At 38.5% G+C, this 17,019-nt stretch overlaps 1 protein-coding gene across 2 annotated transcripts in view; it reads right to left on the reverse strand.

Annotated features, from left to right (window-relative positions):
* Positions 1-17,019, reverse strand: part of CNOT6L (CCR4-NOT transcription complex subunit 6 like) — a 135,158-nt gene that overhangs the window by 63,515 nt on the left and 54,624 nt on the right. The window contains exons 10-12 of one of the 2 annotated variants that reach the window (XM_078148614.1): positions 16,609-16,836; positions 14,256-14,458; positions 3,640-10,826 (exon numbers count right to left, since the gene is read on the reverse strand). In XM_078148614.1, coding sequence (XP_078004740.1) covers positions 10,614-10,826; positions 14,256-14,458; positions 16,609-16,836 — 644 coding nt within the window. In that variant the 3' untranslated portion in view covers positions 3,640-10,613. Of the gene's footprint in view, positions 1-3,639; positions 10,827-14,255; positions 14,459-16,608; positions 16,837-17,019 lie in introns of those variants that run through there. The other variant, XM_078148613.1, reaches the window with a different exon arrangement.

Below are 17,019 nucleotides of genomic sequence, written 5' to 3' on the forward strand. Positions count from 1 at the left end.
AGAATGAATGAAGAGGACGTTTTCAGAGAAACCTACTAACACTTGCATGGGCTACTGCGGGCAGACCTGGGAAGATAACTTCTATAATAACAATACTGTACAGACAATAATTTTGGAAGCTTTAGGAAGGCTGATCAATAAAAATGGCCAATGAATCCAGGATTAATGAGGAAACATTATACCTACCTGCTGACAAGATGTCAGAAATGTAATCTCCCAACATGATCAAAGAGGTCAATTTAGTTTGCCTGACTACACATTTTTATAAAGGGGGCTTTGCTATCCTCTATTTCTCAAAGGGCGTGGAGAGGGATGGGAAAGAAGCAGATTTTCATTAAAAATAAATATAATTAAAACAAAATAAAAAATATGGGTAGTGATGGAAGAAACTTCAAGGAAAGAAGTCCCAGTGACTAGGAGGGTAGTGGTGCCTTTAAGAGAAAAGAGAAGTTTGCAGAAATGGCAGGTTGGGGGCATGGAAGGGGAAGGCAGAAAGTGGGATTCGTCAACCACGTTTTGGCCTTGTTGGGTTTGAGATGCTTAAAGAACATTCAAAGATATTGCCCAGAAAGATGACTAAGAATGATGATAAAGAAATAAATTAGGCACGTATCTATATAAACACATACACATTATATAGAGATATACACATACACACACATGTGTATATACACACAGCCTCAGGGGTCACGTACCTAGAGATGCCTGAAGCCAAAAGTAGAGTTACCTCTTACTCAGAAACAGGAATAAAGAAGGAGAGAATGAAGACAGATGGGTTTTGACATGGATTCAGAACAAGGGGCATTAAGGAAGAAAATAAAGGCAAATGGTCTTTAGTTTCAATAAAGTGGGAAGGAAGGACATTTGCTGAAAAAGACCAAAGGAGGTATTGAAAGAGAAGGCCTGGAATACCTGCTGAGGAGGGAAGATAGAAAGTCAACAAATATATGAGTTCTTGTGCCTTGCATCAGCAGTAAGGCTGTAACATGAATTCTTTGAGAATCCATTCTGCATATGGAATTACTTCTTAACCAACAGTTTTAACAGTGCAGGACAATGAAAGGGAAGAGACAGGGGCAAGGCAGAGAGAGCTAAAGACAGTCAAGGCACAAACAGCAGCACAAAGATACAAGCGTAGCAGGTATATAGTCAACCTGTTCAACTAATTTTGCTACTTCTATTGCTTTTCCATGGTATCCTCACCAGATAGCCTGGTGCCTGGCACATCATGGGGGTTTAACAAACGCTTGGTAACTACAGGGTTGACCATGAAGAAAATAAAGAACTAAGTGGACAGTCTGAGACAACGGAAGGGATAGAGAAACTGAAGATTTTAGGGAGGACAGGAGAGGAGATGGTTAAGAATTTCCTATTTCAAAACCACAGAGGTGGGCACAGTCCCAGTTATTTCGGTCAAGAAGCATTTAAGTGATGTGTGTATGTGTGTACATACAAGGTATTGTTATGGATGGCAGATATAAAGTTAAAAACTGCCTCTACCCTTAAGAAGCTCACAATTTATTGGGAAAGACATGTAAATAACTAGATACATCCAAGATACAGAGAGGAGAGGGTGAGAGTTAAGACCAAGGAAGTGAAGGTTAAAAAAACAAAACAAAACAGGACATTTCAGGGGACATCAACATGTATACTTAAGTAGACAGTAGACAGGGCTTTGGACTAGTGGATCAGGCAGATTCTTAACTCCTTAAAAAGGGCAAAAGGTGAAAGATCTACATTGTATGAAAGAGAGGTTAGTCTCAAAGTAGAACAGTTATTGAGGAAGTGGTAGCAGGGAGCAAGAAGCATGCTAACCCTCTTAGCAATCAGGCGAGTTAGTGAGAGGTAAAACAGTGAAAAGAAATCATACCAAAGACCTAGAAGTAGAAGAGACCTCATACTCAGGGATGCAGACACATGGTCAAACATAAAAGCAAGCATCAGGCGGATGAAACCAATGGTCTTCCCATTCTATCATGGGGACCAAAGTAAAAGCAAGGTAGGGCTCTGGAAGCACAACGAAAAGTACAGAAGACGGGGCAGCTAGGTGGCTCAGTGGATAAAGCACCAGCCCTGGATTTGGTTAGACCTGAGTTCAAATCCAGCCTCGTACACATAACACTAGCTGTGTGACCCTGGGCAAGTCACTTAACCCCACTGCCTAGCCGAAAAAGAAAGGAAAAAAAAAGTACAGAAGACTAGCAGGTGTAGGTTTTCGTTGAATGGTGACACCACCAGGAAAGAGAAAAGAGAAAAAGATGTTTGCCAAGTGTACCCTGAGGTCGTCAAAGCATACAGAAATTGGCCAGCCATTTTGGTTGCGGCTGCTCCCTTCCAAGGTCCTAGTATTTCCCCCTTTAAATGCTCACATCTCTACAGGGTAAGCTTTTAGGGAGTTTAAGCCAAAAGTCTAACAAGCAAGAGCTTGACCTAAACTTACATAGAAGCACTGCCTCAACAGTAATGACCTCCCCCTCCCCACAAACATAATAGGGTTCAAGTAGAAGATGGCACAACCAGGACCTGCCCAAGGCTCTTGTCTAAGCCTACTCCTGCTGTTTCTGGCAACTGAGCCAAAGTGGCAGCAGCACGGGTGGTTTCACAGCCTGTAACCCCCTATTTCCTCCCAAGGCTGTGCAGGAAGGGGTCCTAATATCGTTCACGGAAGCCCAACACAGCCTAAGACATGCTTTCTTAATCACAGCCAAAAGTGGGGCAGGGTTATTTAGGTGTATATTAACACATTGAAAAAAGACACACAAACACGGTGATAGAAGTTGGCTGTTGTGGATCGTAATACAGGGTGTCAAAAGTCAAATGGGGGATGCTGTGAAGACCAGCCCTTTCTTTGTATGGCAGGACTGAGGGACGCTCTGCCTACTCCTACAGATATAGGGGCCTATTAACTGAAGTCATGTAATAGTGAAGGGCCCCCAAATTAAGTCATGCTAGACTGATTTTGAAGAATGGCATTCACTTGTCTGTTCCAGTCTGTGTTGGGAGTGACAACAAAGGTTGATTTCTTTCCCTGAAATACAGAGATTTTTCAAGGAATGATCTAGTAATCTGTATTTTTGCTACCACATATCAAGTTAATAAAGCATTGAGTAATAAAGTAATTGTTATGACAACTGACAAAAACAGCTAACAGAGCAGCTTAATTTTGCAGAGGACTTTATGCAAATGATTTCATTTTTTTTCAGTTGTCAAGTAGGTCCATTTTATGAGGCTGAAGTGACTTACTGAGGTGCATGTATTTGGTGAGTACTTGAGACAGGACTTCACCCCAGGTCTCCAAGCCTCCAAATCTAGCACCTCATCTACTGCCATGCACCTAGCTGCTTCTTTTACTTAATCGGCATCGCTCGTTGAAGAATAACCAATGTGATTTGCCCTTCTAGTAAATGAAGGAGCATCAACCCTAATGTAACAGAGAGGCCATCCCCCAGCACCCAGAGCAGTCCCTTCCCTCTCCACTGCCCCAGAATTCATTCATAAATGGATTTCTAACCATGACAGTGTTCCAATACCTGGATGTTCTGCAGTTACCAAAGTGCTCCACTTGGATTGGATCACGGCAAGTACAGGAACAGAAACCACACAGAGAAAGAGAAGCAAAAAAAATGAAGACCAACAGTGTGCAGTTGCAAAATGGCCATTTATTGCCTACAGGGTGAGGAGAGGGCAGGGACAGAAGGGGAAAGCACACAGGTGCGAGGAAACAAGCAGATATTTAGCCCTATACATCATGTGTGAGCAGTACCCAATCTCCAAAATGGAAAAAAAAAAGTATTTTGTCATATGACATAGTAGTTAAGGTTCATAAGCACCTCCCTTCTGAGCTGCCACAAGATTGAAAAGGCAGGACTACTTTTAGTCATTTTTCACATTAAAAAAAAATACCAACACCCAACCGTGCCCTCTTGCACGCACATGTTGTACAGTGTCCACTGTGAAAGTTACCTTGTCTAAGCAGCGTGGTCGATAATTTCAAGACCTCATCAACTGGATAAATGTAATAAATAGAAAACTAAAGCAGCTGGTGATTTAGTCTGAGTGTTCAACCAAAAAGTAGAAACACCGTTCCTCCAGAGATGACACCTAGTACTGAAATGATAACCCTACAGAACCATTCTGTTTAACAGAGAAAACTAGCAAGGTACAATTACACGGCACTTCATTCAACTTTATTTCCACTTTTTTTCTTTAAAGAGAAGCTAACATTTAAAACAGATTACTGGAACATTTTATGACAAATTGGGGCTCTTCTTTTCCCTAAAAGTCAAAGCATAACTTTTAAAATCCTTTAGAACTTATTTAGGAGTACCAGGTCAGTAGAATCTGCAAGTGCTTTGAAAACTTTAAAAGCAAATGAAAAACCTTACTCAGTTCTAAACTTCTGTGCTTGGCTTTCCAACCATTAGCTACTCATAGTAACAACACTTTACAATCCACAAAAATGACTCAATTGTGCACAACATGAATTCTTCAGTGCTAGGCAATGAAAAAGAAAGGTCCCCTTTCCCCTCACACCAAATGGTCAGAACTTGGAGAGGCCAGCTGGTTTCAGGAGGACAATCTGTTGGCACTTTTTTTGGATAAGAGTTGGAAAAGATCACAATGGAGGAAAAAAGTTGACTCATGGTTATGTTTTTCCAGTGCCTGGCCTTTTCAGCAAGAAAAATACACACTCATGCCAAAAACAAACAAAATAATAATAATAATAATAATAATAATAATAATAATAATAATAATAATAATAATAATAATTTAAAAAACAAAACATTCACTGCTTTCAAAAATCTACCAATGATCCCTACACAAATCTAAGACAGCCTGCATTTGGACAACTGTACGAATGCCCATAGCGCACTTCTCCGTGCTGCTGGTGTTGAAGAACTTGCCACTCACAACACTGAACAATCTCGGGTCCCAGTGTGCAGTAACGAAGGAGTCCAGATACAAGGCTACAGGGGCTGAAACCATGACACTCCCCCCACCCCACAGCTAGCAAAGTGCTGCTTAGGGATTTCACAGGTAGGAAATATATTTTTAGCAAGTAAAGCAAAGAGAAAGGATAGTGAAGTTTCCAGTGAATACAAATCAGACACTGTTTCACACACTGAACCTAATAAGACTGCCCAGTAAGAAGCAAAGCCAAAGCTATTAACACATCACCACTGCCAACCTTATAAATTCAGAAAATCACAAATTAAGGAAACATGGCACAAAACAACAGTAATTGCTGAAAAGAAATAAAAACCCACACTATTAATCTAAAAAAATTTTAAAGGCAAAAAATAAGCAGCAAGTGTCACTTTTAGAAAGGGCCACCATGATTCTTACTTTTTAGAAAGAAAACACAGAGATGCAAAGCAGGTTATCATTTAAAAGCTTGGGAATTATTTAACAGCAATAAGAAATACTAGAAGCAGGAGAGATTCTGACTTCTAAACAACTGTGTTAAGTTTACACGCAATATAACTCAAAGAATCATATCACTTGGCACACTTTGCCATTGCTAAAGACTCCTAAAATATAAACTGATACCCCAACCACTCCCACCTGATGACTTAAAATTTGTTCATGAAAACCTCCACCTCCAATTCCAGATGCTTTTTGTATTGCATTATGTATGCTGCTAATATTTGCTAGGCACAAATGGTCTCAGTAATTAATTCTGAAAAAGAAACTTGTTTTGCTCTCAGAAATGTTCAGCTACTGATAGGACTATTTCTATATGCTCATGCTTACTAAAGTCTTATGTTGAGACCAACAATGGATACTAATGCATTTTAAGAAACCACCACCTACATCTAGCTTGACTCTTCAGTATTCCCATTTTTTACTACTCTCCTGAAAGACCTACTTAATAGATACTTCACTCCTATATAATATGTTGGCATAAACAAGGGGAAAAAGAACTGTTCTTCATTGCGGCCATGCCTGGCCAAAAGGGGTCTTTTCCCCTCCCTCTCTCCCAGTTTTATTTCTAAAAACTCAATTAAATTGTTAAGAGGGGCAAGAAAAGAATCCTTAGTATGAGCATTATCAAGCCAACTGAAAGGCAAAATATTCCTCTGGAACAGATTCATTTAAAGCAGATCAGTTTCAGGACAGGACCAATTTAAAGATGCACCAATTTAATTATTTCTAACTTTAAAAACGAGATGCTTATAGCTCTACAGAAATCAATTTCAAACAAAACCTATGCTTTCACTTTATCATGCTGTTTTTAGAACTTTCTAAATAACTAACAATAAGGCTTCTCACCAATTAAGGTTTTTTCTTTATATTAGTATTCAGGCAGATATGGGATAGTCATACCAATTAACTGAATAAAATTATGCAGATATCTGAGAAGTTTCCAACTTATCTTTGGAAAAAAGATCTTCAATTATCAGAAAGGTGATAAAAAACAAAAAGAGGGAGAGCGGGCAAGTGTGAGACCGTGCATCTGTTATGAAAGTAAACGTTCAGTAGGGTCATTTTCACATAATTTTGAAAGTTCTTTGTTCCAATAGTATTCATATGTTTAAGCCATCAGAAACTGTCAAGACTGATTCCTGTGACTATGCTAGTGAATCATTAACCTATTCTGAAAAACTGCTACAGTAGTTCAGACTTTAGATAAAACCACTAAATATCAGTAAATTATTCTAAAAATAAAACCCAAAAAGGTGACCTTCAGTTAGGCACGACTTGATTAGCATCACTTTCGATGCATTTAATTAACACTGTTCCATCTATTATTTTCTATGCTATTCCCCCTTCCACAGCTATCTGATTGTTCAAAGAGTATATGACGTATTAGTGTTTTCAGAAACCTTGGAAATGACAGTTTCAAGATTTTTAAGTGGAATATTATATTTATAAGCTTTCCAGTTTTACGTTCCATGTCCTCTACTTAATAAAGCCACTACGGAACCAAGTGGTATGAGCCTTCGTCATCTTCCCTTCCCCGTTTCTTTATAATGTAAGATTTTCAGGAGTTAGGGCCAAGAACTAGAACTATATACTTCTGAAAACTAAAACACAAACACCCAGTGGCTTTTAAAACATTTACAAAGGATGCTTATTAGTAAAATTAAATATCTGCTTGTGAAAGGAATTTTAAAAAGAGAAGCTTAGAACAAGGCAAATTGGGTAGAGGGGGTGAAGGAGCTGGTCTCTGAACGCATTGTGCCATACCTGACTTCAATGTGTGATATCAAATGCTCACCCTCCTTACATCCAAATAATGAAATGAAAATATTGAGCGACGTCATACAAAATTGCTTTTTACATAAAACACTGTACATCTTTAACAGATCTTCTATATTGAACTTTAAAAAGTTGCCTACATAGAATGGTGTTGGGATTCTTTTCTCTGCTTGCTTCAGGCAGTGCTGTTGCTTGTAAGTTGACACCAGGCACATTTTTTAAAAACAAAGTCAACAAGCAAGGAGCAGTATAAGGCCTTGAGCCTTTTTCAGATGTCAGTCCTGAGGATGCTGCGATATTCCCCATTACAAGGAGTAAAGCTATGAGATGGGCAGTAAGGCCCAATAGGTTAGGTGATGCTACATGCTACATGGAATGACCGATGATGGCAAACGGTACAACTTTCCCTCTCCCAAACACTGCTTTAAATCGTTTAAAAAAACACTGTTCTATTAGAGATACTTTGAAATCACATCCGACAACTTAAAAAAGCATAAATCACAAACTAAAAATGCCCCAATTTTTCGTCTCTTCAGAAGATATGTAGCTCCATGGCATAAAGCTCATTTATTCCAAAAACTGGAAAGCATGAGTGTATATTTTGTTTCTAGAGAATATACACGTTTGGTCATTCTCTTCTACACTAGGTACCGTCAAAGATCCAAAGGGCCTACATTTTATTTCCGTAAGACAACACTGAGGACAGCAGCATTTCTGATCACCTGAACAGGTAGCTCAAAACAGATACTACTCCTTTTACAAAGGGAACTTATTAGGACAAAGGGTTCGTGGGCTAAAGGGGAACCATACACATGAAGCCTGAGATACCAGGTCCCAAGGGCATGTGTGCCACCAGAAACAGAACACAATTTACCCATTTCAACATGAGTTGCTACACATCTACTCAAACCATGTTAAAAATTACACAGGATAATGAATGGTTTGAATGAGTGCATTTGGAAGCAGAGAGAACCCAATTACACACCTTCCTGCAACAGAGTGCCTCAGTCATACACAAAATAAACTTAAGCTGTTTACAATGTTTCCCAGTTTTTTTTTATTATTTTCCCCATAACATTTAACTATTAAAAAAGTTTATTATTAATAAATGGGCTCCTCTGTGGTTCATATACAATCATAGGTGAACGATAAATTCCATTTTATACAAACATCTCAAAAATATTGGGAGTGAAGTATGGTAGGAAATATTGCTCACACTGCTAATTAACATGCGTATATGAAAGGAGGAAAACATTTTGTTAGTGCATACCTCCAGAGCAGAAAAGCCACCCAAAACAAAGTACAAGATACAGGAGCTGATTCAAAAAGGCAATGTCCACAAAATTTAAGTTTTTCATGCTATTCTACTTTCCAGTACTATACTTTAGTTACTCTCAAATTACTTGCATGGCTAAGATGTTGAATGCTTGAGGTATATAAGAAGGGACACCTGGAAAATCTGTTATCTTAAGGGGGGTTTTTTTTGGTGCTGTAACATTTTAAAATAATGTTTTATTTACATCAAACTTCACTCAACTACAACGATGTCCAATTTCAATAGGTGACAGACCACGCCTCTAACACTAGGCACTTTTGAAAGGGAGTTTAGACTTCAGTAAAACCATCCAATGCAATCCCACAATTGACATCTCACAATCCCACCAATCCTCCTCCCACAAAAATAAACCAACCAGGGAATAATATTTTATGTAGCCTGATTAATTTACTATGGATGAAATTACTATAAAACAAAGGAAATGCATCATTTCAAGACTAATAAAACAGCCTAAGTTCAGATCTGGAAGAAACAAATTGTATATATTTAAAACTAATTAATTTAAATTTTGACCTGCATGTTTTTTATGGAGGGACAAATATAGGCTATTTTAAAGTTTCACTCACATAATGGAAAATTTTTGTTTAATAAAAATATCACATTTTGAGACTAGAAACAGTAAAGTGCATGAAAAGTCTAAAATATAAATTTCAGGAAACTCTTATAGCAGCAAAAAAGCAGAATAAAGAAAAACTTAAAAACACAGACACAACCTTTCCCTATTACTGTGCCATAATTAACATCAAGCAGCCAACTAATCCCCCCCCCCCCGAAAATTGCAATATGTTTACTGCCTCTGGAGGCACAGGTTTTTTGCACTGGCCCCACCTGGGCATAAAATAACACATTTAAAGAGCGTCAACCGTCAGGAATGAACCAGCAGCTTCTTAATTCAACCCTGACAGAGAACAGAAACAAGGAGTAAAAGCATATGATGGCTATTTGGCAGCTAGGGTCAGGAAAAATAATCCAAGGAATGGTACTGAGCTACTCCCTGCTGTAAATCTCCCCAAGAGGTCACCTGGCAGCTACTTCATCATTCTATACACACCCTGGGACACGCCTCACATTCCTGTGACTCTATCTTTGTCCTCTGGAGCCTGGGGTTTCTGGCTACGTCAGGGAGATGACCTATAGGTCAATTGGCAACACTTCTGTTATTCAAGGTCTACTATGTAGCAAAGCATGTAAGAATAAACTGGATGGGACTCGACAAAAATAGCCATCCATAGGAAGTATGCACACCGTCTTCAAATATATCAGATTTTCTTTTCAAGCTATGTGGCAATGTGTATTTCCCACTGTTTTCCCAGTAATAAGGGAGAGACAGCTCTTCTAGATCTCACCAATAACCTAAGACCTACAAACATAGAACTAATAAGAGGGTCTGGGTCTTGTTTGTGTTCTTCCCGAAATGTAACAATGTTTGCCCAACAAAACACTATACCATTAATTAAGCGCTTTATTTTCAAAGCGTGTATTTGTGTGTATAGATCTACAGTTATATACATAGATACGTACACACACACACACACACACACACACACACACAGATGTATTCATGTATGTATGATTTACTAATGTGCAGAGTGATCTGGAGAGGCAAACCAGTTTGTATAAAGGGGAACAAGCATTTCCTTGCAAGATGAACCGTTCAATTTTCAAATTTACTTAATGTAATTAAAAGAAAACATTTTATTTTAAAAGATGGATAGCTCATTTTTATATAATTAGGCAGAAAATGCGTCTTGGAACAATAAATACATGTTGTTGGACCTTCAACGGATCATTTCTCCACTACCAAAGCTAACTCTTTGAATAAGAAACAGGCCCAATATTTAAAACACACTAAATTAAAAACACAGAAAGGGAGCAATACTTTGGTTCCAGCCCTAGTGCCAAATGATACCAATATGCACCAAAATGTGCAAAATCTTATAGCAAACACATAACGAAAGGAGCCTGAAGAAGCAGCTGAACGACGGCCATACTTCACTCCTACATAACTTTGATTTACAACTGTACAGGTCCATAGCGACAGATCCCCGTCCCATCTTGGCGGGGCTGGACTCCACTACCTCCTACTGGGCAAGTGAACACCATTGACAAGAGGCAGGAGTGGAGGGTGGAGTTCAAGTTGCGTTAACAGTGAGAAGTGGTCTGAAGGGATGTGCGGGTGTGGACACCCAGTGATGTTGTTCTCAACCAGCCACTGAGGATCCAAAGGCCCCAGGACACCAAGCACGTTCATATGAGTCTTGGAATAGAAAATGTAGTCAATCACACCCTGTAAAGAGACGGGATCGGGGGAAGGAGGAATGGGGGGGAGATTAAAACAGGCTTTAAAAACGATGTGAGATACAAACAAAAATACCACACAATTCTTAAAAGTCTATTAATAAATTAAATTTATGGCATCTGCTGTTTAGAACAGGAGCTTAAAAACATTTCTAATTTTCCAATGGGACCTATGGCAAACATTTGTGGAGCCGTGATTTTTGCAGAGTAACACCAAATTTTTATAACTACAAAGCTTTACACCTTGACCAAACATCTTCAGAAACGGGGTATATAGAAATAAGCTGAGTACATCTACACCTGCCAAGCCCGGCTGGAGAAACTAGTACGTTTGTTTTTTAAAAAATTAACAAAAAAGGAGCAGGCTATCTATAAAATTTGTATAATTTCCAATTCTAAAAAAAGTAAACTGGATCACAGATTTAGACCTGAAGGGACCTATCTAGCCCAGCGTCACACAGAGGGAGGCTTAACCCTCATCCCGACATCTGATCCAGGGTCTCACCACTCTACCACATGGCGAAGAGTTGAAGTCATCTATCAAACGGCTTCAAATCAGTTTAAAAACACAGCAAAGGACAACTGTGAAAATATGTGGGTTTGAAATAGTTTGTGTGCATGTACATATGAATTAATGAAATAAAAACATGAGGCCTAACAAATGCTATGTAGTGGGTTTAATTCCTTAAGATGATGTTCTATGTAGAGCACCTCTTCAGATCTCCTCAAACCTGGGTCAGATACTGTAGACTGGCTTGGGGAAATCAAATCTGTGAGATCAGCTGTAATGTCCGTGATAATAAAATGATCCAAACAAGTCAGCCCAATGTGGGTAGGACCTCTTGATTCAGACATGGCAAGTGGGTGTAGAACTAGGCACATGACTGAGGCTGGCTATCAGACTGTGCTCTAAGACACATACATCATGCTGGAGGTGTTCACTGAGTGCTGAGAAGCCTGTACATATGGGACGTGTGAAAATAAACATAAGTTGGTGGTTACGAGACTTGGATGAAGAACTAGCCTAAAACAGGGTGGGTGGCTGTCTTTGTAAAAAAAAAAAAAAAAGCACCCTATTTTGATTTCTTCATTCATTTTCAGTCGTGTCCAACTCTTCATGATCCCATTTGGGATTTTCTTGGCAGAGATACTGGAGTGGTTTGCCATTTCCTTCTCCAGCTTACAGATGAGAAAACTAGGGCAAACAGGGTGAAGTGACTTGCCCAGGGTCACACGGCTACCAAGCGTCTGAGCCAGATTTGAACTCAGGAAGATAAGTCTTCTTGACTCTTGGCTCAGTGCTCTACCCACTGCACAACCTAGCTGCTCCTGAGTAGAAGAGATGGGGAACTTGAACCCCAGGCCCTCCTACTTACTACTTTGCAGGACCCCATCAGAGAACAGATAAAAGGGCACCAGGTTTGGAATCAGATGACCTGTGGGATCCTAAGTTAGCTCAACAACCTGGGATTCAGTTTGTCTCTAACACAAAGTCTTGTAAAATACAAAACCCATGTTTCCTCTGTCTAAAATAAGGTGAGAAGAGCATGGACTAGACTGTCTGGTGGTTAGAGTGCTCTTTCTAGATCTCAATATCGAAGTCTGCTTCAAAATAGGGATCTGAATCCAAAGGGAAATTTCAACACAGGCAATACTTTTCCTTCACTTAGATGTTCAATTTTGAGACAAATTATTAAGAGATGTTTAAAAGAGTGCCACCCCCCAAAACAAATGAACTTGCTTAAACCTGAAATCAAATGCAACATTATGTAGAACGCATTACACCTTCAGCATCCCCTTATCACCGTCATCTCATTCTACAACAGCTGCTAAAGCTACTGAACGGGAAGAGAGAATTATACTATCAATCTATTAATACATTTGAGTTGCTAATGTTATAAGCTTTCCTATCTATTTTACCCCCTCAATTTACCTCAATTAACAAGTAGATGTTTTAGGGAGGGAGGTGATACCTATAGGAAGTAAGGATTTTCTAAAATCTAAGAAAGGGGACAAAACACACACACACACACACACACACACACAAAAATCTCATCGGAGGAATACAGAATCTTGTTTTGTCTGTATTAGCTTCATTTGCTTCTTAATTGGCTGGTTTCAGACCAGTAAAGTACATTTTGCATAATCTGAAAATAATGAACAGCTTTCAATGAATGACATTCACAATTCCTCCAAAAAGAACAGATACAAAAAAATGCCCAACTTTATCCTAATACAAAGTCATTAAAAACTCTTTCTTTAATTTATTCAATTAAACCATGGGTCAAAATCTGTCTTTGTGATCAACAGCACTGTAATGCACCCCTTTCACAGAAAATCTCTTAACATGGGGGATTACAAAGTTAAAAGGAACTTATTAAAAGGAAAAGATTTGAACTTGAAATCTTTTTGAACATGGGAGAATGAATAGTAAATAATAAAACAGCTAAAAAGCAGACATGAAGAAAAAGACCACTACATGACCCAATTCAAAAATCATTTTCCTACTTTCCAACACTGCTATGCTGGACTGTATCTTAACTCTTCCTACATTTTATTTTTAACCCATTACTACCAGATTAGGGCTTTGCTAGTAGGCCTTCTACAGGTTTAATGAGAACCATGGACAGAATGAAATTCTCCTCTAAGTTTCTCTTGGAAGTTAGGAGTGTGCTGGCAAGGAGGACTTCAGGATTGGAGAGGATAAAAAACAATGTATGTATGACAAAAGATCATAGAAAGCTCATTATTCAAGAATAGTATCTGTGCTATGATCTCTTCCATGTCTAGAGGAAATAAGCATTTGTTGGTCCCTCCTAAATGAATACACTCTAAAAATTACATCTGAAATAATCTGCCATCACTCTTGTTTCATTAAAAATAATCAGAAAGTAAAAATCTGACATTTCAAGGAAAGAGAAACTATGTAAAAGCAGTTGAGTCCAGTCTAGCTTCATTAAATGTTTGTTGTCCCTCTCATTTAAGCAAATCTGGAAAAAAAGTCGGGGAGCTAGGGAATTGTGGGTTCCCAAATTCCATGAGGACACAGAACAGCTAAGTGGGAAAAGGGTCATATCTAGGCACTCCTGAGGCTACGTCAAGGTAATATTGCTGAGCCACTCGTTCCTCAAATTGGAGGTTTCCATTGTCCCACTGGGGTTGGGGTCATTTTAAATCTGAGCCAACTGAAAGTTCAGAAGAAAGCTTCAAAATACTGTTAAAGCCATCCCTTGCAATTTTAGCTACATCCCTGGCTAGAGTTATAAAGATGGTTAATTTCCCGAAGTTTATCACATGCAATCAATCTGCCCAAACACAGTACCAAATTAAGTTTTAAGATGCAAAGTCTTGTCTTTCAGGACACACACTTATTGCTGCAATAAAAAATTTGCATGCCAACCCCAAAGCTGTCACTCACTTTGAAGTCAAAGGTATAATTTGTGTAAGGCATCAAGTTATTTTCATAGGCGCTCTGGAGCTGGAAGCCATGCGTGATTCTTCCTTCCGAGGTACCATTTTTCCCACTGCAGCTGAAGTTCATGAGACACTCATTATAGCGCAATTCCTTAAAATCCTTATGGTTGTCGGCCACTCCTCCACTGCTAAGGTATTCCACGACACCTGGTGCAGGGAAGGAACAAAGAGGGCTGCGATTTCTCATGTTTGGTCCTTTTACAAACGACTGCCTATCTCATAGCCAGGTCTCAGAGTAAAGCAAGATGAACACACTTGGTTCAGAGTGGTTTTGGTCAACCTACGGACGGGGGGGGGGGGGGGAGTCTTATTTCAGAGCACACCCAGGGCAGTCTGAGAACTTCCCCAGTTTCTAACGGTTCTCCAGGCTGGGAGTGGTTCCACAACTACACTAACAAAATGATGTTCCATGGAGCGTCCATCCCAGGGTTTTCAGAGTTTTGCCAGAAATGACCTCGTTAGAGAATGAAATATTCTATTAGCTTGAAATTCTATCACTGAACACCTGTGGAAGTAAAACATAAACTACAGAACACAACCAAAAAGCATCTATTGAAAATACTCTACAGCAAGGAAGAAGCCAGCCTTCATTGTATCCCTTGGGTTAGCTGGCAACATCTGTTGTATCATCCAGGACGGGGGCAACTGTACAGACCAGGCCTATTTAGGAAACTACAAATTAAATAGAACATTCCCCTCAAAAACTATGGGCTGACTTAATATTCACAAAAAGCCAAATATGGGGGAAATAAATGAACTTTAAATAGTAGCAGGAGAATCTGACTGGAATCAAAGACTTTATTTTAAATTTTTACAGTGATTCAACAAATGAACAGTCTCATCAAAATCAAAAACTAGGGGAAATAGATAACTTTTTTTTAATCTGATATAGAATCCACATCCCTGGAAACAGGCTGTTACAAATGGTTGATACTTTCTCCTACTGAAATGTTGGGAGGGAATGTGGAGAAATTAAAGGCTAATGCACTGATGGTGGAGTTGTGAACTAATTCAACCACTCTGGAGAACAATTTGAAATTATGTGCAAAGGGCTATAAAAATACACACAGCCTTTTGACGTAGCAATATCACTACCAGGTCTGTATTCCAAAGAGATTGAAAAAAAAAAAGGAAAAGGACCTATATGTACAAATATATTTATAGCAGTTTTTTAAGTAGTGGCAAAGAATTGGAAACTGAGGGGATGTCCATCAACTAGGGAATGCTGAACAAGTCGTGATCTATGATTGTGATGGAATACTATTCTGCTATAAGAAATGATGAGCAGGATGTTCTCAGAAAAGCCTGGAAAGACATGAACTGATACAAAGGAAACTGAACAGAACCAGGAGAACAGTGCACACTGTAACAGCAGTATCGCACAACAATCAACTATAAATGACTTAGCTACTTTTAGCAATACAACGATCTAAGACAATGCCTAAGGATTTACGATGAAAAACACTATCCATCTCCAGGGAAAGAACTGATAAAGTCTGGATGCAGATTCCAGCATGCTTTTTTTTTTTACCTTACTTTTCTTGAGGGCTTTTTTTGGGGTCTATGTTTTGTTTCACAATATGACTAATATTAAAATGTTTTATGTGGCTGCACGCATAAAACCTGTGTTAAACTGCTTACCTTCACAATGCAGGGGCGAGGGGCAGTGAAAGAATTTGGGAGCTTGTCAAAAACTAAGTTTCTTAGAACTCAAAGTATAAAGAAACAAATGTTAAAAGCTATTTTTACATGTAATGTGGGAAAAATAAATTATTAAATAAAAGTTTTTTTAAGACATCCTCCTGCTGAGGTATAAGGGAGGTGGTACAGTATTTGGCTCTAACATACAAAAAATACACAATAACAGATAATTGGGTGACTTTGCTATTTATTGTTGAGTACTACTTTTTTGTCAAAGTATTGATATAAACACAGTGATATTAGGCATAAATTTCAATTATACTGTTAAGGAAACACTCAGGTTTAAAAGTTTTACATTTAAATTTTAATTCTTAATATAAATTTTTAAAAATAATTGCTATATCCAAAGGATGTAGTCACATTGTTTAAAGGTTTCTAAATTACTTTACTGAAGATAAACAGAAAATTTTTATTACTTTAGTACAAAATTTTCTTATTAAATAGCACTCTGATTTGAAAGCACACAAAGTTATTATTCCAGAGAGCCAAGTGATCTGGAAGATGAAACTCTCTCCCCAGATATAGACACTTATACCTATCTTTCAACTGAAAATAAAGGCAACATTTAAAGCAAAGGTAAGGCATTTCTTAGATACCTGAATCTGGCAATGAGTTAAGATCCGCACATAGCACCAGCGGGATGGAATTAGGATCTGTAGACGGGCTACCAGGCCTACTAGAGGCTTTCTCCAGGATGTTTTTTACTTCTGAGACAAACATCATGGTTTGAATGAGTTTCACATCAGAATATTCTGGATCCCAATGCATATGGGCATTTGCCACAATAAGTAGCTGTTTGTCTACAGCATGAATAGGCTTCATACCTACATTCAATTGTTGGAAAAAGACAGAAACAAAAAAGTCAAAATCCCCATGGACATTTAATTGTACAGTATTTACATCAATGATATCCAAAGGTTATCTCTCTAAAAACATCTAATGTAATCTTTTGGACATCTCTCCTTTGATTATTTGCTTGTGTGATTTCTTCCTTCCTTCTTCAAGTT

Source organism: Phascolarctos cinereus, unplaced genomic scaffold (genome assembly GCF_003287225.1).
Source record: "Phascolarctos cinereus isolate Bilbo 61053 unplaced genomic scaffold, phaCin_HiC Scaffold_9;HRSCAF=440, whole genome shotgun sequence".
NCBI classification, from domain to species: Eukaryota; Metazoa; Chordata; class Mammalia; order Diprotodontia; family Phascolarctidae; genus Phascolarctos; species Phascolarctos cinereus.